Here is a 23,980-nt window from a genome sequence, read left to right as displayed (position 1 = left end):
GTTCAGATATAACGTTACAGTAGCTAACCAACCAGTTGAACGACTGGGTCAATTATAATTGGTTGCCACTCGCAGCATAGTAGTTGATCATGTGTTTGCGCCTACCTAGTTTAATTCCATTAATGTATTGTTAATAGTTGGAATAATATACACATGTTGCTAATGCAGTTTTTCTAATTATAGGCCTGGCCTATGCTGAGTGCATTGTCTGTCATAGCGCACACATACACACATGATCCATACACAGTGGCGTGCCTGGGGCCTGGGCCTTCAGTGAGGTCCTACACAGTCCCACCCGAATTAATCCACCTCTTATTACCATCATTATGATGCCATGGCTCTAGATACTATACATTTAGACAGAAACGCAGTATAACCAGGCGTTGCGTCACCTTGAAATTGACATTTTTATTCAGAGAATTGCAGGGGAAGGGTACAATACAGTACAGTTCAACTAATAGGCAAGAACATAGTCGAGTGCAACAGAGTTATATTAATATTCTTCTTCTATCCATTTCTGGTCCACAAACTTTGAGCTTTAAGTCCCAAAAAAAATAAAAATACAGTGTGTTCACTAAACAGCGCATTGTCGCACCCAAAGCAGTTTCACCGTGATGATAAAGACACATAACTATTCACACATAACTAAATAAAAGAAAGAAAACAAATAATTAGCAACATAGGCTATTTGCCATTTTATTTTGTTAATATATAGGCTATTTAATATTAACGAAATAAAATGCGAAACATACATACACATTTAATAAAAAATAAAATGCATTGTATGCCTACTCACCAAAGACTGATTATTTGAACACAAAATCCTTCCTCCTTTCTTTCCTCAAGAAGACTTCAATGACTCTGTTGTACAGTCTATCTGTGCGTTTTAGTTCCACCAATAAGTCCTTTTCTATCGACATGGAGGCTAATGCTGAAAGCCGAGTCTGTCCAGTAGCATTTCTGGAATACGTTTTGATTCGCTTTAAGGCCCGAGAATAACCGCTCGACAGAAGCCGTGGACACAGGGATAGTCACTGTCACACATGCCAATGTGTAAAGTTGCCCCATGTCCTCATTCAGATTTTTCTGCTTAAGGAAATCAAGGAGATCAGAGGGACTTTTCCCTTCAAAATCAGTCATAGCATACATTACAGTCAGTTCTGTTTTTAGCTTGGATAGGTCGAACAGTGTTCCGTGACTCTCTGTTAAGCTGGAGAAGGCTGTTTGCGGGAATTTTTTCCGGTAGGTCTGAAAGTGCTGGGGGTCCAGGAGGGAGAGAAACATACATTTTTCGTGGTCTTGAAACCTGTTTCGTATCTGGCAAAGAATGTTGTCCAGAATATTGCTGTGGAGTTGTTGGTAGTATGTGCGAGGGTCTCCTTGTGCTGGGCCTCTGCGTGCGCTGGGTGAACTTGAGATGCGCGCTGTGTCATCGTAGATTTGACTGAACCTGCGCCTCTCTCGCTCAATTGTGTCACAAAACTCGTTCACCCTTGTCAGGCAGAATTGTACATCCAAAGTTTGTTTCTGTAGAATTCCAAAAAGCACATCCGAATAATTAAAAATCCCATTGAATGTTTCAAGCAAAAAACAAAACTCAAAATCATCCAAACGTGCATTAAATCCATCAGCCATAAGCACAGTATCCCCGTCATGGTAATCATGATGTTCCAGTAAGTGGCTAAACAGCTCCTTTAGGGCAACTCTCTTTTCAAAGACTACATTGACCAATCTAGATGTATATTGCCACCTCGTTGGTGCAACCTTAGGAAGACGACGCTTGCAGATGTCATCCAGCAGTTGCGTGCGCTTAGGGGATCGTGAGAAAAATGCTGCAAGGCCATTGAGGTTGGCAAAGAAGACCTTGCATTCTTTAAGCTTTGAGGCTTCTTGAGTCAGTACTAAATTTAGTCGATGTGCATAGCAGTGAATGAATAAGGCCATCGGTGCCCTCTCCTTAACTTTAGCCTGCACCCCATTGAGTCCAGATGCCATGACTGCTGCGCCATCAAAACACTGTGCCACAACTTTATCCAGACTACATTCATTTTCCTCCAAGAAACGGAAAATAAGAGCGGCAATGTCATCAGCTCGCTTGCCGCTTGTCACATCTTCAAATCGGATAAATCGCTCCTTGACTCCTGTGTCCGTCACATAACGCAGGACGAGTGAGAGCTGTGCTGCATTTCCCACATCTGTTGTCTCGTCCACCATAACAGCAACAAAGGGAGCTTTTTTAATCTCCATTTTGATCTCTTCTCCCATCACTTCAGCAATAGCATAAATTAGGTCATTTTGTATTTTGCCTGACGTCCCAATGAACACTTTGTTAGTAGACAGGTGGTATTGTAAATCTGTGTTGCTTTCAGAAAGAAAAGAAAGAAGCTCCACATAGTTCCCTTTGTTTGTGGAGTCAGCACTTTCATCGTGTCCCCTAAATGAAAGTTCCTGTTTACCCGAAAACATGACACAATCAATGAGTCTTTTCAATATTTCCCTATTTTTCTTCACCTTTTCATTGTGCAGCTCCGTTGCCCTTCGCGCTTGTTCGTTGAGCTGTAGATCCACTCGGGTGTCCCCAAAAGTTTTCAAAAGCACCATTGCTTGTAAGTGCCCAGCCATACTTTGGTGTCTCGTTGCTGCCTTGGTTAGACAACTCAAGTTTGCAAAGCCAGTGTGGCTCCAAACACCAAATCGATCACTTGAAAATAATAGGCATTCCCAGCAGTACAGTTTGCAGTGCTTCTCGGAGCCATTGATAGCGCTCGTAGTTGGAACTTTGAAAGTGGCGAACGAACCCCTTTCCCGCCTGTGACAGGCTTTGTAGCGTCGGCGTCGGGCGACCTCTCCTTACAATGTCTAACTTTTCTTGAAAAGTTCGTCTTGAGAATGGCGTTATAATTATATCCTCGACCAAATCGATATCTTCTCCTCCTTCCGCCACTGTGGGTTGAAAAAACAGCTTAGTAGTACGCAAATTAATTTGTTTATCAAATTCAGTTTCCTAGTTCTGAGGTTCTGTATAGACCTGCCCATAGGACCTGCCTCTCAATATTGGTAATCCAATCAAAAGACGTGCACGCACTACGCCTGCTAGCTGGCTCCTGTGTAACACTGGAGCCAGCCAGCAGGTGTACAATAGCCAACTCTAAAGCTGATTGGTTGACACTAAATTTTCATTTCCATTCACTTTAAGCTACAAGCGCCCGCACTGTTGATTCTGAAGGCCTGAGGGCAGATTTTAGACCCCTGGCAACACATGATGGCTGAATATGATTGGATAAAAGATCTAACATAAAGACCAGCCCTCCAAATCTCAACCTGGGGCTGGAAGCAGTGCAACCAAGAGGAAAGCTATGAAATGAAGAGTATAACTCTTACTCTGGGGAATAATTTACTACATATTTGTGGGAAAATATATTTTAAAAAAAATAATTATATTCTGATGATGTTTAGGCCAGCAGAGAAGGCCTTGCTGGCCCTGACGGCCCACCACTGTCCATACATTATACATTTATTGTGAGTGACACTGCCATTTTTCATAGCCACTGTCATGATAGGGCAGAATACTCTTTCTCACTCACTCAAAATACACACACAAACAGCACACACACACACACCTTGTGCACATTAACCCTTATGAAAAAAGATTGCAGTATAACTGTAGTAAGAGTGCAGTATAACTGCATTATGCTGCAAACACTGGGTCCAATATACCTTTTTTTACTGCAGTTATTCTGCAATAAAAATACCACAGTCGACTGCAGTTAGTGAACTTTTTTACTGCAGTTTCAAACCGGCAATATTTTTTTTGTAAGGGAAAATGCAAGCGTTTAGAATACTAGACAGTGTCTCGCTTACAGCCTCCAACTGTTTCATGTAAAGTTGGCCCTTCCAAAAAAAGTGCAGTGACAGCAGTCAACTGTGGTATTTTGGATGCAGTTATACTGCAGTCTAACTGCAGTTACACTTCGAAATTATTGCAGTAATTAAAAATGTTATTTTGGATGTGGTATACTGCAGTTATACTGCGGTGTACTTCTGTTATACTGTGCTCTGACTGCAATCTTTTTTTTTTGTAAGGGGGCATTTAGGGTACCTTGCCCCTCCTCTTTCAGACATGATAAACAACAGAAAACCAAAAACAGGACTTGAAAAGGTTGCAAGACTGCTAGTGTTTATGTGGGGTTAACATGAGATTGATTTGGAATAGACTGCTGTCTGAGATCACAATATGACATCATAGTAGTCTAGATCGAAAAGTTGGAAAACTCAAACAGCACATACCTTACCTTAGTCTAGTGTCTAAACTGCAATGGCAAGGACTGCCTCTATTTGAAATGGACACACAGTCACACACTAATATCTTGACTTTCACCCTTATTCACACCCTCCCCGTCCCTCCTCTGTCACACCTATTGTCCTTTTCCCATCAGTCCCCCTGACTTGTACAGTATGGCTTTTCTCTCGTCAACACTATCAACACAATAGTAATGACATGGTGTATGAGTATCTTTTTAATTACAGCTGCAAAGGCCTACACGATGCAACCCTGTATAAAGCTAGCTCAGCCATGATAGTTTTATTGTCCAATCGCAGTTGTTGTCTATGTAAAGGATTTTAATGTTTTCATCCTCCCTAGGGCCAGGAGTTTGTCCACGTTTTTGTTTTACCATATGACCTAATTAGAAAAAATCTGGTCCCATCATAGCTCATATAAAACCACTTTTTACAGCTGATTTATTACTATGACATATGCTACAACTACTGTCCAGAGTTGGTTATCTTAGCCTACTGGGTTCAAATGCCTTCTGTTTAATTTTTCTGAATTTATTTATGTATGTATATTCTTTTACTGCTCTAGGGATATAACTATTGTTTGGATAGCCTTATTTACTATAATGTATTGATTTATACCTTACATTTTTTCACTCTTTATGCGATGCACGCTGCAGAGAACACCGGAAGAAGAATTGTCACTGAATTATTGTAATGTTTGTTTGTGTCAATTAATCCCATAAGGGATGGGTTGCCAATTGGCAAATTGACACAAAATAAAATTTAATTCATTCACCAGATCAGTAAAAACTGGGCCCAAGGAAAACAATTCCCCCCCAACCACCCTGGGACCTATGGTGCCACCTCTAAAATCATCACACAATGTTACAAATGAAAAAACATATCCTGTTTGTATGATCTACGTACATTGGTGGTGGGGATGGGCTTTGATAACAATTTAAAAAATGTAATGGGCTGTTACTGAAATTTCAGGTAAAACTCAGTAGAACAAGTCTCATATTAGGAAAATGTCTTTACATTTCAACAGTTTCAAAAATATTGCTCTGCTATTACCATTTAGACTGTAGGAGTGTTGGCTCAAGGAAACAATGTTTACACTGCCCTGCTTCAAGGGGGCAACTGTCGGGCGAGTGCCGTGCGCTACCTCTGTAGGTAGAGGTTAAGACGTAGCAAGGAAGGAAGTGTAGGAAGTGTGAAGAGGCTCCAAGAGCATTTTACCCCTTCCCTCACTCTTGAAAACAGTCGCCTCTTGACACACAACGTCACACAACTTTTCTCTTGTTATTAGCGTTCCTTAAATTTATGTCTCAAATTATGAAAGGTGTGGTTTCCTCATAACCTTATTGGTCATGCATGGGATCTGCATATTTGTGTCCACTTGCTTATGTTCTATGCAGCATATTATTATTGTTTCCAGACATTTTGTGCAAACTGAACAGATTATCTGAAATAAGTAAGTGTAAAGCTATTCTGTTGAGGGCTGGTTTAACAGACTCAGATTAGACCAATCCAGAGAATAGGCTTTTTTTTCTTCAGTTTTAGTCAAATAATGTAGGCTAAACCTTTAGATTAACCTTGGATTATATAGGCCTACTATTTAAACTGCAGATTCTGTGACTTGGATCTGTTAGCCAAAATTTTGCCATAGTTCAGGAGCATATTAAGATGAATCCAATAAACCATAAATCCAATTGAATTCAATCACTTTTTGACAGCACCCCTTTTGATTTAAACAAAACTTTCCGTACATGTTTGCCCATGGAAGAAGTGGTCAGTGACTTTTTGGACCTGAATGCCAAAACATTCAGCAGTTAAAGGTGCTTGAAGTTTACCCATTTTGCATACCCCACCATACCATGAGACATCCATGTCTTCATCCCTGGAAAATATAAACTTTTGAGTTTGATATCATTAAAATAAACAATTATTAATTTAATAATTATCTAAAAACGCGTAAACTCAGGTTTTTGTGTTGTGCCTGCCATCGGTTGAGACGCAACATGCTCTTGAATACAGGGTGGGTGTCATTTCGGTCATAGAAATGTAATTCATAGAATGGACCTATCCTTTCAGACCACTGCAATTCAGCTGGTACACCATTGACATTTAAATTGAACTGACATTTTAACTTTTTATTATAACCACAAACTGCCGGTCCACCCACCTTCGAATGTTAACTTAATGGTCATATCTATTCAATTATCTATATTTCTATGATTTCAATAGGATTCCTATGGAGGCTTGACTAAGTTAAAACGACAGATATTCCCATTCATGTCAACATTCTCTGATGTGCGGACCTCCAACCATCTTTGTGGTACCAGTTGAAATGTACATTTTTATTCAAATGTTAGTACATTTATGGGCACAACACAACCTTAGATTATAGGGCTGCATGATTAATCGAATTCAGATTGAAATTGCGATATTGACGTGCAATAACCATATCGCAAGAATCTGCAATTTTCTCTCTTCTTTGACACTCTGTTAATACAACAAAGACTAGACTGTGGTACCTCCAATGAGATCCGCTAGACTCTACATGCACAGAGGACGCTGACCAATCACAAGTGGACACTGCATGCACATGCTGGCCAATCACAAGCGTCCCCGCTTAAAGCGCATGCTGGTGAGGAGAGAAAGCGCTTTACCAAAGACCGTACTGTATGAGGTTTAGAAACTATGTGGCTTTACATGATAGGGTGTGTCAGAAACATGAGTGCTTCTAGTGCTAACAAGAATGTTGATTTGGTGCCAAAAAAGGGCTCATCTTCAGTGGTATGGCAGTATTTTGGCTACAGGCAGACCGATGTTAACCAAATGCAAGTGTTGTGCAAAAAGTGCTTCAGAGTTGTGGCGATAACAAGAGCCAACACGACACATTTTATTAAATCATTTGAAGAATAACCATCCCCTACTTTACGATGATTGCATGGTAAGAAAAAGCGCCTGACAGCAGCAAAGCCCTAGAGCCACAACCAGCCACCTAGGTTAAAGGGCAATTCCACCACATTTCAACCTAATATTCATCACCTGCAGCACCAAACAAGTGTCTGCATACTGTATGTGAAAACCTTTTATATGATCTGTGGCTAAAAATATAAGCAGAGAGGTCCTAAAAAAATGCTTCTGTGACATCACAGGGTAGGATTTTCAAAACTTGTAACGAGTTTCTCGCCGAAGGGGGGTATTTTCTTGCTCCCAAAGTCACCACGAATTTCATAGTGTTTGAAAATCACTGTTTTTACAATGTTTAAACTTTTGATGATGTAATTGGGTAGAACTTTTTTAACTATTTTTTTCTACAATTTTTTTTTTGTGCATATGTTGACACGGGTATTGTGCTAAGATAATGAAAATTAGTGGTGGAGTTGCCCTCTTAAACAGGCATTGATTGCCCATACGTTTTCAAGTATAACTCCCTACGAAAAACATCCTGCTCACGTAGAAATCACAGAAGCTGTTGGAGTCCAGACAGTGTCGCAGCCGGCCGTGACAAGGGAGACCCATGGGGCGGCGCACAATTGGCCCAGCGTCGCCCGGGTTAGGGGAGGGTTTGGCCGGCAGGGATGTCCTTGTCCCATCGCACACTAGCGACTCCTGTGGTGGTCCGGGCTGACATGGTCGCCAGGTGCACAGTGTTTCCTCCGACACATTGGTGCGTCTGGCTTCCAGGTTAAGTGGGCATTGTGTCAAGAAGCAGTGCGGCTTGGTTGGGTCGTGTTTCGGAGGATGCACGACTCTCGATCTTCGCCTCTCGAGTCCGTACGGGAGTTGCAGCGATGAGACAATACTGTAACTACCAATTGGATACCACGAAATTGGGGAGAAAAGGGGGTAAAAAAAATAAAGAAATCAGAGGCTATCACATAGCCAAAGACATGGTTCATATTTACACACACAGCAAAGACTGCTTCAAGAAGATGATGAGCAAGCTGGTCATGCGATGGAAGATTCCATCTCGCACATATTTCTTCCAAGTCGAAATCCCAACACTGAATTAAAAAAAAACTAAGGGAGAAGGTGAAATATTGCATTGAATGACTGGACCAGACTCCAATGTTTTGGACACAGGTTGCACATTGCAATCGGTATTACATGATTTTAAGGCACGTTGACTTATAATTTCAATTATAATAATGATTGAGCCTACTTATAATAAGCTTCCTATTCCACCTGCAGCCAATGGCTGCCTGACTAAATAATTAACTTAGGTTATTTAAGAACTCATAATGGTAAAATAGGAACTCATGCAATTCATTAGTAAGTGCTGTGCTTATAGCACTCAAAATGTTGATGACCATGTTAAAAAAGTATGTTTGTTAATATGTAGGTGTAGTAATCATATCATATGTAGCTTATTAAAGTGTTGGAAAAGCTTTATTTAATTTGGTTTTGTATTCAGTAAGCACGGTATGTATTCATTCATAGGATTACATTTTAGAAGTGATGGCACTGACTTATAATTTCAATTGTTTTAACCATGTCTGATGGTCACATTTTGTAATCGCAATTGATATTTTAGATATTTTGTCCAAATCGTGCAGCCCTATTAGATGATGTAAAATAGGGTATAAGCTACAACATATGCAAATGTGTTTTTTAAATGTTTTTTTTTCTCGATAATTGACGTTAAAACTTCTTATGGCTGAGATCCCGTTAACGGGATCGATATGACAACAGCCAGTGAAAGTGCAGGGCGCCAAATTCAAACAACAGAAATCTCATAATTAAAATTCCTCAAATATACAAGTATTTTATACCATTTTAAAGGTAATCTTTTTGTTAATCCCACCACAGTGTCCGATTTCAAAAAGGCTTTACAGCGAAAGCACCACAAACGATTATGTTAGGTCACCGCCAAGTCACAGAAAAACACAGCCTTTTTCCCAGCCAAAGACAGGAGTCACAAAAAGCAGAAATAGAGAAAATTAATCACTAACCTTTGATCTTCATCAGATGACACTCATAGGACTTCATGTTACACAATACATGTATGTTTTGTTCGGTAAAGTTCATATTTATATAAAAACATCTCAGTATACATTGGCGCGTTATGTTCAGTAGTTCGAAAACATCCGGTGATTTTGCAGAGAGCTGCATCAATTTCCAGAAATACTCATAATAAACGTTGATCAAAGATACAAGTGTTATAAATGGAATTTTCGATCCACTTCTCCTTAATGCAACCGCTGTATCAGATTTGAAATAAATAAAAAAAAGCTTTACGGAAAAAGCAAACCATGCAATAATCTGAGTACGGAGCTCAGAGCCCAATCAAGACAAAAAGTTATCCGCCATATTGTGCAGTCAACAGAAGTCAGAAATAACATTATAAACATTCACTTACCTTTGATGATCTTCATCAGAATGCACTCCCAGGAATCCCAGTTCCACAATAAATGTTTGTTTTGTTCGATAATGTCCATCATTTATGTCCAAATAGCTACTTTTGTTAGCGCGTTTTGTAAACAAATCCAAAGTCACGAAGTGCGTTCACTAGGAGCAGACAATGTCAAAAGGTTCCGTTACAGTCCGTAGAAACATGTCAAATGATGTATAGAATCCATCTTTAGGCTGTTTTTAACATAAATCTTCAATAATGTTCTAATCGGAGAATTCCTTTGTCTTCAGAAAAGCAAATGGAACAGAGCTCGCTCTCACATGAACGTCACGAGCTCAAAGCATTCTGACTCATTCCCCTCTCATTCGGCCCCACTTCACAGTAGAAGCATCAGACAATGTTCTATAGACTGTTGACATCTAGTGGAAGCCTTAGGAAGTGCAACATGTCCCACTGTATCTTCAATAGGGAATGAGTTGAAAAATGACCAACCTCAGATTTCCCACTTCCTGGTTGGATTTTTTCTCAGGTTTTTGCCTGCCATATGAGTTCTGTTATACTCACAGACATCATTCAAACAGTTTTAGAAACTTCAGTGTTTTTTCTATCCAAATATATGAATAATATGCATATATTAGCAACTGGGACTGAGTAGCAGGCTGTTTACTCTGGGCACCTTATTCATCCAAGCTACTCAATACTGCCCCCAGCCATGGTTAAAAACGACATTCACTTCGATTTTTTTAAATTTTATACAGAAATTATAAAATAGTTTCGCAACCCTGTTTGTAAGCTTTTAAATTAGATCAGTCTCAACCTTTTATATTTTGCAGTGATGAAGACATTTATGGTATGGTATGGTGGGGTATGCAAAATGGGTCAAATTTGAGTAACATTTATCTCTTTAATTAATGTTTTAGCATTCAGGTTCAAAAGGTTACTTTCTGAGCACTTCTACAATGAGCAAAAAAAATGTATAATGAATTCCCGAAGCCGGTAGTTCGTTATATTGATTGTGTACACACGCGCTGCACACACAGCCTTGTTTGAGCTAATCTGTTGGACAAAGAGAGCACACAGCTCTCAAACAGCTGGTTGTTGCAAGGAGCAGCTCACCGAAGACCAACACCGGAATGAAAGATGTTCCAAGTGATATCTAGCAGTAAATGCTAAGGCAAGAATGGGTACGCAAACCAGGTATTTAAAAAGTTCAAAGTCTTGGTTGAATATTTGCGATGTGCAATTGTCATCATGGAATAGCCTATCTTGAAAATCTAACTTTTCCATATCATATTTGGTCTTTGAAAAGTCCTTGAAGTTATCGTAGTTGATTTAGAAGTTCTACTGCTCCAGTATAATTGTTTTGTGATTTTCATTTCTGATGAGTTTTTATGAGCGATGTAGCCGCTTTCGTTTGTTTCCAGGCATTTCAATTGGAGTTTTTTACGCTACTCTGTTGCGTTAACCATGTGCGGTTATTATGAGCAAGACAACATCAGAAGATGGAGCTGACAGACATTTTTTGTGTTATTACATACAGTCAGAAAATACTTTTTGATATCAGAGCGGTGGTAACTCAATACAACTTTCCCAAATTGGATCCTTTGTTTGTACCCCCCAGGCTGCTCCAAGACGCCGCCGGCGGAGAAGAGGTATTCGGAGTGGACTTCTAGTCTGACTCTGGAGGCATACACACCATCCACTGCTTCCGAGTATATTACTCGCTAATGTTCAGTCCCTGGACCATAAAGTAGATGAGCTCAGGGCTCCGATCTCCTGCCAGAGAGACACCAGGGACTGTAGCATACTCTGTTTCACGGAATCATGGCTCTCTCCGGATATACTGTCCCCGTGCATACAGCCAGCTGTGTTCTCAGTACATCGAGCAGACAGGAATAAAGAATTCTCCGGGAAGAAGAAGGGCGGTTGTGTATGTTTCATGATTAACTACTCAAGGTGTGATTGTGATAACGTACAGGAACTCCAGTCCTTTTGTTCACCCGACCTAGAATACCTCACAATCAAATACCGACCCTATTACCTCCCAAGAGAATTCTCTTCGGTAATAGTCACAGCCGTGTATATTCCCCCTCAAGCCAATACCATGACGGCCCTCAAGGAACTACAGTGGACTTTGTGCAAACTGGAAACCTCATATCCTGAGGATGTATTTATTGTAGCTGGGGGTTTTAAACAAAGCAAATTTGAGGAAAAGGCTACCAAAGTTCTATCAACACATTTCCTGTAGTACTCGCCGTTCAAAAACTCTGGACCATTGTTACTCTTCCTTCCGAGATGGCTAAAAGGCCCTCCCCTGCCCTCCATTCGGAAAATCAGATCACGAATCCATTCTGCTCGTCCCTTCTTATAGACAGAAACTCAAACAGGTAGTACCCGTGCTAAGGTCTATTCAACGCTGGTCTGACCAATCGGAATCCATGAACACAGGCCACTTTAATAATGTTTACATACGGTTTTACTCATTTCATATATGTATATACTTTATTCTACTGTATTTTGGTCAATGCCACTCCGACATTGCACGTCCTAATATTTATATATTTCTTAATTATTTCACTTTTTAGATTTGTGTTTATCTGTTGTGAATAGTTAGATACTACTGCACTGTTGGAGCTAGGAACACAAGCATTTCGCTTTACCAAGAGTTACATATGCTAAATATGTGTATGTGACCAATAAAATAAAATTTGATTTGTTTGCTTCAACTAGGTTTTCCATACAAAGCGTTCCATTACAAAGGTAATCCGATTTTTGTTTGCTTTCTCATTTAAAAACATGATACAATAACCCCTCAATAACTCTTCAACATCTAAAATGGAGAGATTGACTAGCCACCACGTGGACAGACTTCAATAGTGTGTCTGTGTTGAGGGCAAGATGTCTATTAGGGATGTCCCCAACTAAAAAATGTCGTCCTCGTCATTAGGTCGAAATGTTTAAAAGTATTGTGTGTACCAAACAGTTGCTGTTAGATTACAATATTAAAAAATGTTCTGACCATGAATGAACGATTCATTGATACAGTAGCTTATATATTTAAATATATGCCTAAGTAAGTTATGGTATTAATACTAAACAGGACGCGCTCTTAGGCCTACAGCTCGATGGTGGTTATGCAAGGCTACTGTACTAATGACATGCCACTGGCTTTGAGTAAGGCCGGTGTGTCTATGTATGCGGATTACTTAACACTACACGTCAGCTACTACAGCAACAGAAATGACTGCAACACTTAACAAAGTTCTGCAGTTAGTTTTGGAGTGGGTAGCAAGGAATAAGTTAGTCCTAAATATTTCCAAAACTTAAGGTGTTGTATCTGGGACAAATTATTCACTAAACCCTAAACCTCAACTACATCTCTTAAATACAATTACTAGCGACATTACTTATTATTATAATGATCAAAATAAACCATTTTAATAATAACAATTAGAAGGAGATCAAGAAAAGGGACGGTATAGGAGCGAGAGCTGAGTGCATATTATGTGTGACCAACAGATGCCTCACAAGTCCTCAACTGGCAGTTCCTCTGTCCAGTGTCTTTGTTCTTTTGCCCATATTAATCTTTTATTTTTATTAGCCAGTCGGAGATATGGCTTTTTCTTTGCAACTCTGCCTAGAAGGTATTCCATAAAAAATCTGCCATTTTCAGCTAGTCATTTACAACATTATCAATGTCTACACTATTTCTGATCAATTTGATGTTATTTTAATGGGCAAAAAATGTGCTTTTCTTTAAAAAACAAGGACATTTTCAAGTGACCCCAAACTTTTGAATGGTAGTGTAAGTATTCAGACACTTTACTCAGTACTTTGTTGAAGCACATTTGGCAGCGGTTACAGCCTTGAGTCTTCTTGGGTATGACGCTATAAGCTTAGCACACTGTATTTGGGGAGTTTCTCCCATTCTTCTCTGCAGTTCCTCTCAAGCTCTGTCAGGTTGAATGGGGAGTGTCGCTGCACAGCTATTTTCAGGTCTCCAGAGATGTTCGATCGGGTTCAAGTCCGGGCTCTGGTTGGGCCACTCAAGGACATTCAAAGACTTGTCCCAAAGCCACTCCTGCATTGTCTTGGCTGTGTGCTTAAGGTCATTGTCTTGTTGGAAGGTGAACCTTCGCCCCCAGTGTGAGGTCCTGAGCGCTCTGGAGCAGGTTTTCATCAAGGATCTCTCTGTACTTTTCTCCATTCATCGTTCCCTCGATCCTGACTAGTCTCCCAGTCCCTGCTGCTGAAAAACATCCCCACAGCATGATGCTGCCACCACCATTCTTCACCGTAGGGATGGTGTCAGGTTTGCTCTAGACGTGACGCTTTGCACTCATTCCAAAGAGTTCAATCTTGGTATCAGTCTTTAGGTGCCTTTTGGCAAACTCCAAGCGGGCTGTCATGTGCCTTTTACTGAGGAGTGGCTTCTGTCTGGCCACTCTACCATAAAGGCCTGATTGGTGGAGTGCTGCAGAGATGGTTGTCCTTCTGGAAGGTTCTCCCATCTCCACAGAGGAACTCTGGAGCTCTGTCAGAGTTACCATCAGGTTCTTGGTCACCTCCCTGACCAAGGTCCTTCTCCCCTGATTGCTTAGTTTGGCCGGTTGGCCAGCTCTAGGAAGAGTCTTGGTGGTTCCAAACTTCTTCAATTTAAGAACGATGAAGGCCACCGTGTTCTTGGGGACCTTCAATGCTGCAGAAATGTTTAGATACCATTTCCCACATCTGTGCCCCAACACAATCCTGTCTTGGAGCTCTACGGGCATTTCCTTCGACCTCATGGCTTGGTTTTTGCTCTGACATGCACTGTCAACTGTGGGACCTTATATAGACAGGTGTGTGCCTTTCCAAATCATGTCCAATCATTTGAATTTACCACAGGTGGACTCCAAGTTGTAGAAACATCTCTAGGACGATCAATGGAAACAGGATGCACCTGAGCTCAATTTTGAGTATCATAGCAAAGGGTCTGAATACTTATGTAAAAAATATATTTTCGCTTTCTCATTATGGGGTATTGTGTGTAGATTAATGAGGGAAAAAAATCTAATTTAATCCATTTTAGAATAAGGCTGTCATGTAACAAAATGAGGCAAAAGGGAAGTGGTCTGAATACTTTCCAAATACGCTGTATGTGGATGATTTATAAAGCCAGGCACATTTAACTGTTAGGCTATTGATTATAGACCTAATTCAATTGGGGTTTCCTATCTCCTGAATTTTCTTAGACAATTAGGCTAAGGCAAGGGCTGTCAACTCGTTTCTGCTGCTGCTGCCTCCGACACATTGTTCTCAATTCCAGTATGATGGTTAACTTTGCTATTATGCAAATAGCAACATAGGGAAAGGCAGCAATTCTACGGTGCACTGAAGATTGTTTCAGAATCGCGAACAGCGACCGTATCCAACTCGGGAGAAAGCTCATTTGTTATAGAATAATATTAGATTGATTAGTGTTGCACCATTATTTTTACATAATAACCGAATACAATTTCAGTATCACATGACTTCAAGTGACTGTGCCATCCCCGTGGCCTCAGCAATGGATTAGTACACTGAGACAGACGGAAATCATACCGGTGTATTTTCTGGCCAATAAAAAAATATAATCAATTAGGCCTGCTCGACTAAAGAAATCTTGTTCGATCCACAGCCTATCGACAAAACAATCGACCAGTCGACTAAATGGGGCCAGCCCTACTGTTTATTTAGCCAGGCCATGCCCATATTATTCTGACATATTTTAGATTATAAAAAATAATGTGAATGTCAACGCATAATGCCATTGGGAAGGCCTAATAAAAAATGCATTGTTTTTAGTTGTAATGCATACGAATGTAGGTGGGGTGGTTACTCTAGGCTATTACAACAATTAAATATAGAATTTAGGTCCTTGACAATTACAATGAAGCCCTTGAAAAAGTCCTTCAATTTGACTTGCCAATGTCTGTATGAACTCTATAGACTACTTGATCAGCCCAGAAATTAAAGATTAAAATCACCTGCTATTGAAATTACTCACGTCATTCACATTCTCGTGGTGTGCCACTGGCAAATTTACCTGAATGTATATGTGTATTTTTTTGTCCTTGTTTTTAATGAGCTGCATTAAATCTAATTCCTTACAACTTTGGTTGGTATGGTAATAAAGTATTAAAACTTGAATCCAAACTTAAATTGCTGCTCCACTTCCTCCCCAGGTAAGAGCAAGGAGGCGGAGATCAAGCGGATCAATAAGGAGCTGGCCAACATCCGCTCCAAGTTCAAGGGGGACAAGGCACTGGATGGCTATAGTAAGAAGAAGTATGTCTGCAAGCTGCTCTTCATATTTCTGCTGGGACATGACATTGACTTTGGACACATGGAGGCTGTCAACCTGCTCAGCTCCAACAAGTATACAGAGAAACAGATCGTAAGTGATGTGTGTGAGAGAGAGCAACCAACTTGTATGAATGAAAAATGTATTTGTGCTGTGCCCTTGTGGCTATGTCTCTCTGTGTGGGTTGTCTGTCTATTTCAGTTTGTGGCACTCCATTTCTCATTGTCTGTTTGTCTCTATCTTGATATCCCAGTCTCTGTTTTGTCAGTTGGTTGTACTGGTTGCCTGCCACTGTATTTTTTTTTCTCTTAAACTGTTCTTTCAATGTTGATACTAAACCTACACTGGTACATTTACTTAACCCATTCTGGGGTCCTAGTCTTGTCTGTCTATATTTGCAGTACAACAGATCATTGAACTTAGTGTCATTCATTCGAATGTCAAGCTCTGCTTTGGTATTCAGCTATTCCGACCGGAACATTCAATTGTCAGATTAAAGACTTTAAAAGTCTTATAAGTAGTCTTATACAGTATATGTCACGGTATGTATGACTGTATGACTATTGGGTTATACGATATGTATATAAAAAGATTTAAGTCTAAGGTTGACCTGACAGGGCGTGTTTCAGTACAAATTCTTTCACAATGGTAGCCTTTGGTCTGGTTTGAATACTTTGAAAATGCGTCCTCTTTCCTACCTTTTCTTCCTTGATAATCTTGTGGAAACCACACATTCACTCTAGCCATGTCAGATTAGTGGTTTCATTTTTACATGCCACATTGCACATTTAGTGGGGTACAACATTGTGGAACATTCTCATAGAAAAATTCTGTGGAGACTTGCCTCTGTTTACAGTAAGAAATATGTCATCTATTTTTTATTTATTTATTTTTTTCACCTTTATTTAACCAGGTAGGCTAGTTGAGAACAAGTTCTCATTTACAACTGCGACCTGTCCAAGATAAAGCAAAGCAGTGCGACACAAACAACAACACAGAGTTACACATGGAATAAACAAACAACAATAACACAATAGAGAGAAAAAATATATATACAGTGTGTGCAAATGAGGTAAGTTAAGGGAGGAAAGGCAATAAATAGGCCATAGTGGCAAAATAATGACAATTTAGCAATTAAACACTGGAGTGGTAGCTGTGCAGAAGATGAATGTGCAAGTAGAGATACTGGGGTGCAAAGGAGCAAAAAAATAAATAACATTATGGGGATGAGGTAGTTGGATGGGCTATTACAGATAGGCTATGTACAGGTGCAGTGATCTTTGAGCTGCTCTGACAGCTAATGCTTAAAGTTAGTGAGGGAGATATGGGTCTCCAGCTTCAGTGATTTTTGAAATTCATTCCAGTCATTGGCAGCATAAAACTGGAAGGAAAGACGGCCAAAGTAGGTGTTTGCTTTGGGGGTGACCAGTGAAATATACCTGCTTGAGCGTGTGCTACGGGTGGGTGCTGCTATGGTGACCAGTGAGCTGAGATAAGGCGGGGCTTTACCTAGCAAAGACTTATAGATGACCTGGAGCCAGTGGGTTTGGTGACGAATATGAAGCGAGGGTCAGCCAATGAGAGCATACAGGTTGCAGTGGTGGGTAGTATATGGGGCTTTGGTGACAAAACGGATGGCACTGTGATAGATTACATCTAATTTGCAGTAGAGTGTTGGAGGCTATTTTGTAAATGACATCGTCGAGGATCGGTAGGATGGTCAATTTTACGAGGGTATGTTTGGCAGCATGAGTGAAGGATGCTTTGTTGCGAAATAGGAAGCCGATTCTAGATTTATATTTGAATTAGTGTGAGTCTGGAAGGAGAGTTTACAGTCTAACCAGACACCTAGATATTTGTAGTTGTTCTCATATTCTAAGTCAGAACTGTCTAGAGTAGTGATGCTGGATGGGCGGGCAGATGCGAGCAGCGATCGGTTGAAGAGCATGCATTTAGTTTTACTTGCATTTAAGAGCAGTTGGAGGCCACGGAAGGAGAGTTCTATGGCATTGAAGCTCTTCTTGAGGTTAGTTAACGTCTCTTGGGTATGTGGGACGTTAGCGTCCCACCTCTTCAACAGCCAGTGAAACTGCTGGGCGCCAAATTCAAATACCGAAATACTCATTATAAAAATTCAGAAAACAAAACATATTTTACATAGGTTTAAAGATGAACGTCTTGTGAATCCAACCACGGTGTCAGATTTAAAAAATGCTTTACGGCGAAAGCATACCTTACGATTATTTGAGAACATAGCCCACTAGACAGTTCATTACAAACAGTAACCAGCTAAGTAGAACAGAGTCAGAGTCAGAAATAGAGATAAAATGAATCCCTTTGATGATCTTCATATGGTTGCACTCAGCAGACATTCATTTACTCAATAAATGTTTATTTTGTTCGATAAAGTGTCTTTATATACAAAACCCTTTTCTTCAGTAATCCACAGGCTGAAACGCAGTCAAAACAGGAAGACAAAAATATCCAAATTGTATCCGTAAAGTTCATAGAAACATGTCAAACGATGTTTATAATCAATCCTCTGGTTGTTTTTAGCCTAAATAATCGATAATATTTCAACCGGACAATAACGTTGTCAATTTAAAAGGTAAACAAGAATTGCTCTCTCTCTGTCGAGCGCATGAAAAAGCTCTGCGACACTTTAGCGTCCAGACATTCCGAATGCTCTTATTCCCTCATTTTTCAGAATACAAGCCTGAAACTATTTCTAAAGACTGTTGACATATAGTGGAAGGCATAGAAACTGCAGTTTGAGTCCTAAGTCAATGGATACTGTAATGGCATTGAATAGAAAACTACAAAACCAAAAAATAAACTACTTCCTGAATGGATTTTTCTCAGGTTTTCGCCTGCCAAATCAGTTCTGTTATACTCACAGACACTATTTTAACAGTTTTGGAAACTTCAGAGTGTTTTCTATCCAAATCTACCAGTTATATGCATATCATATCTTCTGGGCCCGAGAAGCAGGCAGTTTAAATTGGGCATGCATTTCATCCAAAATTCCGAATGCTGTCCCCTACCCTAGTGAAGTTAACACAGTGTTCAAAGAAGGGCCAAAAGTATACAGAATGGTGTCATCTGCGTAGAGGTGGATCAGAGAATCACCAGCAGCAAGAGCGACATCATTGATGAATAGAGAGAAAAGAGTCGGCCCGAGGATTGAACCCTGTGGCACCCCCATAGAGACTGCCAGAGGTCCAGCTTTCCAATCTTTGGGGATCTCAGACGATACGATAGAGAGGTTGAACAGGCTAGTAATAGGGGTTGCAACTATTTTGGCTGATAATTCTAGAAAGAGAGGGTCCAGATTGTCTAGCTCTGCTGATTTGTAGGGGTCCAGATTTTATAGCTCTTTCAGAACATCAGCTATCTGGATTTGGGTGAAGGAGAAATGGGGGAGGCTTGGGCAAGTTGCTGTGGGGGGTGCAGGGCTGTTGACCAGGGTAGGGGTGGCCAGGTGGAAAGCATTGCCAGCCGTAGAAAAATGCTTATTGAAATGATCAGTTATAGTGGATTTATCGGTGGTGACAGTGTTTCCTAGCCTCAGTGCAGTGGGCAGCTGGGAGGAGGTGCTCTTATTCTCCATGGACTTTACAGTGTCCCAGAACTTTTCGGAGTTTGTGCTGCAGGATGCAAATTTCTGTTTGAAAAATCTAGCCTTTGCTTTCCTAACTGCTTGTGTATATTGGTTCCTAACTTCCCTGAAATGTTCCATATCGCGGGGGCTATTTGATGCTAATGCCGTACGCCACAGGATGTTTTTTTGCTGGTCAAGGGCTGTCAGGTCTGGAGTGAACCACGGGCTATATCTGTTCCTGGTTTAATTTTTTTTGAATGGGGCATGCTTATTTAAGATGGTGAGGAAAACACTTTTAAAGAATAACCAGGCATCTTCTACTGACGGAATGAGGTCAATATCCTAACAGCACGGGCTCTGAAGATAGATGGGGGGCGATCAATTCACAGATGGTGTCCAGGGCACAGCTGGAGGCAGAAGGTGGTCACTCTAACTCTATTCACTAACACATCCCAGGTTCAGGGGGATATAATTTAAATGATTATATCATGCCTCTTTAGTGTTGGGTGGAGGAACTCTCCAATACACCTTAAGACAAAACAATGTTTACGTCTCAAATTACGGGTGTGAACGTTTTAGGGATGATCCCAACTAGTCGACTGGTCAATTGTTTGGTTGATAGGCTGTTAGTCGACCGATATTTGTTTTTAGTCGAGCAGTAGCAAATATATATGTATTTTTTTTATGGCACACGAGACACCTGTCTGATTCACGCCCATCTCAGTGAACTAATCCATTGCGAAGGCTGAGACTAATCCATTGCGGAGGCCGCATGGATGGCACAGTCCAAGAAGGTCAGTGTGGCTAAAATGCACAATGCACGTCTCTCTCCAGAATGCGCTCTCTCCTGCCAATTTGTGCACGTTCATTGTTTCATAACTTAATTGTTTGAATTGCCTTAGTGTCTATCAATTCCCCATTACATGCAGTACCAGTCAAAAGATGGACACACCTTTTCATACCAGGGTTTTTCTTTATTTTTATGATTTTCATTATTGTAGAATAATAGTGAATACATCAAAACTATGAAATAACACATATGGAATCATGTAGTAACAAAACAAGTGTTAAACAACCGTCTTGAATGCGTTCCCACATATGCTGAGCACTTGTTGGCTGCCTTTCCTTCACTCTGCGGTCCAACTCATCCCAAACCATCTCAATTGGGTTGAGGTCGGGTGATTGTGAAAGCCAGGTTGTTATTTACGAGCCAACTTTAAGTGTTTCCCAAACAAGCACGTATAGAGAACGTTCTCTAACTGTGTCGTTAGACCATGTGTCGATACTGATAGGATCGAAAGAAAAGCAACGCTACTCTCTTTTTTGCCCGCAGTACAGACTGCTATATCGGTCCGCTAATAAAGGACTAGTAAATGCCCAGTGCACTACTACAGCCCTACTTCCCACAGCTATGGAGATTTTACCACCAATAACTGCAAATAGGCTATTGAGGCACCTTCATTATGCTTACCCAATAATGATGCACTAAATCACAGATACAGGTCACATCATTGTGCACATGTCACACATCATGAAACACATTGAGGCAAAACATTTGACTGTAGCCTAGTTGCAAAATAAAACTCATTTGATTTCAATATGATTGAAATAGGCTACATGGGCCTATATAGGCTGTCTTTTAATGCAGTCATCTCGGTTTTCATTTGAAGCTTAATTGTATCCTTGTTTGTCAATTGCAAATACTTTGGCAACTCAAATTGTACGCGTAGACGGCTTGACAGAAATGGCAGCAGAAGGTGAATATTAAACTTTTGTTGCACACATATCCAGATGATGCTGCGTACCATTTTCCGCAATGACACTGTAGGTATGTTCGAGGCGTAACAATGCACTTTTGCTGCTCTACGAGTGGTCTGGATCACGCATAGATTTGCAAAAGTTTTTAAGAGCCACGTTTAGGGTTGCACATTTTGGGGAATATTCAGAGGTCGAAACTTTCTGTGGGAATTAATGGGAATATATGGGAATTAATCGACATGTATACAAATTAATATTAATACCATTTAAATGTAGATGTTTTTTGCATTGGTTATATTTACCATATCATATGGAGACAGAAACATAAACCTTTTACCTTATCATAAGTAGACATAATTGCAAATGATTAAATCCTTCCAATAGAAATACAAAAAATTATTTAGTTTCGAATCGAACTTTAATTAAATGAGTTGACTCTTCACATGGGATGATTTCACTGAACAACAAAAGAAAGAGAATATTGAATGATCCCCAGTGATCCATTGCATCTCCCAAAAACATTTTCAACATACATCTGTAAAATGATTGTCTAGAAACTAAAGCTTTGGTTGTCTTCCTCTCAGGCTTACATGTCTTCTCCCTGGACCTCCTCTATGTCCACCTCTTGAACATCAGACTCTGCGGCCTCATCTTCACTGTCACTTTCCAACCTTGTTGAGGATGGCTCGTTGTCAGGTTCAAAAAGCCTCAAATTTGCCCGGATGGCCACCAATTTTTCAACTCTTGTATTGGTCAGGTAGTTGCGTGCTCTGGTGTGTACAGTTGAAGTCGGAAGTTTACATACACTTAGGTTGGAGTCATTAAAACTCGTTTTTTAACCTCTCCACAAATGTCTTGTTAACAAACTATCGTTTTGGAAAGTCGGTTAGGACATCTACTTTGTGCATGACACAAGACATTTTTCCAACAATTGTTTAGAGACAGATTATTTCACTTATAATTCACTGTATCACATTTCCAGTGGGTCAGAAGTTACGGAATGAACACTTTTATTTTAACTTAATATAATACATAAATACAATCTGTTTAGTCTCAAATAAATAATGAAACATGCTCAATTTGGTTTAAATAATGCAAAAACACAGTGCTAGAGAAGGAAGTAAAAGTGCAATATGTACCATGTAAAAAAAGCTAACGTTTAAGTTCCTTGCTCAGAACATGAGAACATATGAAAGCTGGTGGTTCAATATTCCCAGTTACGAAGTTTTAGGTTGTAGTTATTATAGGAATGTTGACGCGTCAACTATTTCTGTCTATACCATTTGTATTTCATATACCTTTGACTATTGGATGTTCTAATAGGCGCTTTAGTATTGCCAGCCTAATCTCAGCAGTTGATAGGCTTGAAGTCATAAACAGCGCTGTGAAGCAAGCATTGCTAAGAGCTGCTGGCAAACGCGGTAAAGTTTGAATGAATGCTTACGATCCTGCTGCCGACTACCACCGCTCAGTCAGACTGCTCTATCAAATCATAGACTTAATTATAACATAATAAACACAGAAATACGAGCCATTGGTCATTACCCTGACTCTGTGTGCAATGAACGCAAAAGAAGTGACACAATTTCCCTAGTTAATATTGCCTGCTAACATTAATTTATTTTAACTAAATATGCAGTTAAAAAATATATACTTCTGTCTATTGATTTTAAGAAAGGCATTGATGTTTATCGTTAGGTACAATTGTGCAACGATTGTTCTTTTTTCGCGAATGCGCTTTTGTTAAATCATCCCCCGTTTGGCGATGATTCGATGATAAATTAACAGGCACCGCATTGATTATATGCAACGCAGGACAAGCTAGTTAACCTAGTAATACCATCAACCATGTGTAGTTAACTAGTGATTATGTGAAGATTGATTGTTTTCTATAAGATAAGTTTAATGCTAGCTAGCAACTTACCTTGGATCCTTGCCGCACTCGCGTAACAGGTGGTCAGCCTGCCACTCAGTTTCCTCGTGGAATGCAATGTAATTGGCCATAGTCGGCATCCAAAAATTCTGATTACCGATTGTTATGAAAACTTGAAATCGGTCCTAATTATTCGACCGATGCCGATTAATCGGTCGACCTCTAGTTGCAATTCTATTGAATTGGGGATAGTTTAACCAAAATATGCCACAAGACCTAGAATTGCCTCATGTGTATCCCACAAAAAAGATTCACTGTTATAAGCTAACTTTTTTGATGAATTTAAGCAAAATTCACGGGCTTAACTTTTTCGGAAAATTTACCGGAAAGTTTCTGGAATTTTACCAAAAAGTTACTAACGAAGGCTCTGGGAAACCCCTTCGGTACTAAATATACATCGTACGAAGGTTCTAACGATGATCTTAATGCCACAAAGGCTCTGGGAAATGAGGCCCTGGTGAAGAGTAGTGCACTGTATATTAGGAAGAGGAAGAGAGGAGGAGGATTTGAGAGAGAAGAGAGTATAGTGGCAGAGAATCCTTCTTCTGTTAATAAAGCTATGCAAATATCTGTCATCATGTAGCCTAGGGAAAATATGACTAATAATTTGCATCCAAGTAGGTCAGTCAGAACCTTCTTAGAGTGCACAATACTCAACTTTATCAAAGCATCACTCAAGTTGATCAATAATCGAAGTGAATAACCTTGATAATGATCATT

General features: G+C 40.0%; 1 protein-coding gene across 2 annotated transcripts in view; it reads left to right on the top strand.

Moving 5' to 3' along the window:
• The window catches only part of LOC120033395 (AP-2 complex subunit alpha-2-like), a 61,370-nt gene that overhangs the window by 1,358 nt on the left and 36,032 nt on the right, over positions 1-23,980 (top strand). For both annotated transcript variants that reach the window (XM_038979741.1, XM_038979737.1), the window contains exon 2: positions 15,850-16,061. In XM_038979741.1, the coding sequence (XP_038835669.1) occupies positions 15,850-16,061 (212 nt within the window). The remainder of the gene's footprint in view (positions 1-15,849; positions 16,062-23,980) is intronic.

This window comes from Salvelinus namaycush, chromosome 3 (genome assembly GCF_016432855.1).
Source record: "Salvelinus namaycush isolate Seneca chromosome 3, SaNama_1.0, whole genome shotgun sequence".
In the NCBI taxonomy this organism is placed as follows: domain Eukaryota; kingdom Metazoa; phylum Chordata; class Actinopteri; order Salmoniformes; family Salmonidae; genus Salvelinus; species Salvelinus namaycush.
The sequence above is the reverse complement of the archived record's forward strand: the minus strand, read 5'-3'. Positions and strand labels throughout refer to the sequence as shown.